General features: G+C 37.6%; 1 protein-coding gene across 1 annotated transcript in view; it reads right to left on the bottom strand.

Annotated features, from left to right (window-relative positions):
• Positions 1 to 1,800, bottom strand: part of LOC136842392 (uncharacterized) — a 29,356-nt gene extending 27,556 nt beyond the window's left edge. The window contains exon 1 of the mRNA XM_067109648.1: positions 1,722 to 1,800. Coding sequence (XP_066965749.1) covers positions 1,722 to 1,800 — 79 coding nt within the window. The remainder of the gene's footprint in view (positions 1 to 1,721) is intronic.
• Between the last annotated feature and the right edge of the window lie 746 nt (positions 1,801 to 2,546).

The following is a 2,546-nucleotide window of genomic DNA, read 5'->3' as shown; positions in this document are numbered from 1 at the left end:
ACATAGGCCAGAAAATATAGTTGGCATTCGTAGCCTCTATCACTAAAGTGTTGCAGAAGTTGTACAAATGTAAGCCTGGTTTGAACTTAAGGCTGTTTGGGTCCAAAGCTATTATTATTATTATTATTATTATTATTATTATTATTATTATTATTATTATTATTATTATTATTATTATTATTATTATTATTATTATTATTATTCAGACGATGAACCCTACTCATATGGAACAGGCCTATAGGGGGCCACTGACTTGAAATTCAAGCTTCCAAAGAATACTGCAGAGCTCATTGGAAAGAACTTACAGAAGATATGAGGAAATACAGAGAGAGGTCAGTTATTAGAAAACAAAAATAAATCAACAAACTAATAGATAAATGAATATATAAAAATATTAATAAATTACTAAAATGACAAGGAGAATTGTTTTAGTGTAGTATAATTTTCAGTTTCGAAATAAGAAATATGGTAGATGGCCCCTGGCTTAAATTTAAAAAGAATGAAAATATCTTCATAATTCGAAAAACCTCAATAAATAAATAATTTGGCAAAAATAATAAAAATTAAATGTACAGACAGTTATGAATACAATAAATTTTTCCTATAAACTTGGAATGTTAAAGCTTTTTCCATTAAAAATAAAATGATTTAATTACGTTTTCCTTATAGATTTTGTTGTATTATCATATTTCCATTAAGAATAAAATTATTTAAATTATTGGGACATAATTTCGACAACCTGAAAGAGTTCATTATGAAATATTAATAAGATGGCCCGCCGTATTTTTTATTTTATATAAAATAACCCTCTCCATGAATAGGTTGTACAACGCTGTCCTATAACAATGAAATTCTGTCTTAAGAAATCTACAATGATAGTCAAGCAACTTCTTCTGATTATAATGATAGTTAGGATTCAGGCATCGTGATATTCTCCAACAGTATTTATATAAATGATGATATGAATTGTTAGGACTTTGCACAACACATGAAAATAATTATACCAAACCAAATAAGGGGGTACAAGAAAAATATCACAATCCAGCATCCACCTGTTGTGTCACGGCTTACCTGATTAAGAAGGAAGAGACACACACAAAAACTTGCTTTCTTACGTTTGGAACTAACCATTATGCTGTGATAATTAAACATTACAGAAAATATTATTTAGCAGAAGTCACAGGAGAAGACAATGGGAATGAGTGCACTAACCTAACTAACCTAGTGAAATTATTGTAACTTAGACTAGACAGGATGGCAGAACCCGTGCTACCTACTTTGTCATTTCTGAGGGCTCGCACACTGCACTCAACCCAAGATAGTGGAAATGACTGCACTAACCTTGCTTAGCCTTCCTTAGTAACCTAACCTAACCTAACTTAGCCTAACCTAGTAACCTTACCTAACCTAACCTAGTGAAATCATCCTAACCTAAACGGGATGGCAGAACCCATGCTACCAATTACGTTTTCTCAGTGTGCCCACTTTCTGCACTCAACCCAAACACATTAATTCTTCTTAATATTGTGCTATGACATGAACTCCATGAGTAGACAGCGTCCTGTAACAGGAAACCTCCGCGCACTGGCTACCTATGGGCTGTTATGAATAGAGTGCGTAAACTCCGCACAATCTCGGGTTAGTAGGTTAGTTATCAGAGTATAGGAGTATAGTACAGCCCTTTCTGCCAATCTGGACAGAAAGGGAACCCCCTCTCTTACCTTGGTAGACCATACGCCTCTTCGGTTGATGATGGTTGTTATGCATGACTGATGAAGCCTCTATGCTCTTCTCTGTCATGGTGGATTTTCAACCTGCGGGTGAGGAAGGGGGTTTCATGTCAGGAGGTTAAGGGCGGAATGTTTCTCGTTTAAACAACGGTGGGTGACTGTCTCTCCTCCTCCATCCAGGCCGGCGGGCAGGCCAGTCACTCACTCCCTTCGCGGGTGATTTTTTTTTTTTTTTAGCTTTATGAAGGGGTGTTTTGGTTTATATATAAAAAATGCAGGGAGTTGGGGGTTAAAAAAGAGAGTGGGTTGGTTGCGGTTATTGCTGTTGTTGTTAAGGCTTCTGGGTTAAAGGGGGGAGAGGGGGCGGGGGGATAGCTGAAGTTTTCTCTTGGTTAGATTTTGCTTTAGATGAAAGTTTTTTTGGGGGGGATCAGGGGTGCAGCAGTTCACTTACCTCCAAAGACCTTGTTGATCTTCTCCGTGTTTTTGAAGTTCTGCAAATTCAAGGGTGTCGTGTTCTTGTCACCCATGACGAAGTAGGTGGAGTGGAGAGTTGATGTGTCGGGGTTTTATATATATATATAAAGTTTGCTTTTCTCTCTTTTTGAACTTTCTGTTTTGGGTTGGTGGGTTTCGTTGGTTAAGTGGGGGGGGGGGCTGTGTGAAATGTTCACTGAGAGTTATGAGAGGACAGGGCGGAGCAGAGAGCTTGGGTTTACAGGGAGAGGCATGTAAAAGGGACTGTTGCCCAGTCACTCTTCTAAAAACAGATTCTGGGCTGGGAATGGATGGTGAACAATGCAGGGAGTACCTTAC

Source organism: Macrobrachium rosenbergii, chromosome 10 (genome assembly GCF_040412425.1).
Source record: "Macrobrachium rosenbergii isolate ZJJX-2024 chromosome 10, ASM4041242v1, whole genome shotgun sequence".
Taxonomy (NCBI): domain Eukaryota; kingdom Metazoa; phylum Arthropoda; class Malacostraca; order Decapoda; family Palaemonidae; genus Macrobrachium; species Macrobrachium rosenbergii.
The sequence above is the reverse complement of the archived record's forward strand: the minus strand, read 5'-3'. Positions and strand labels throughout refer to the sequence as shown.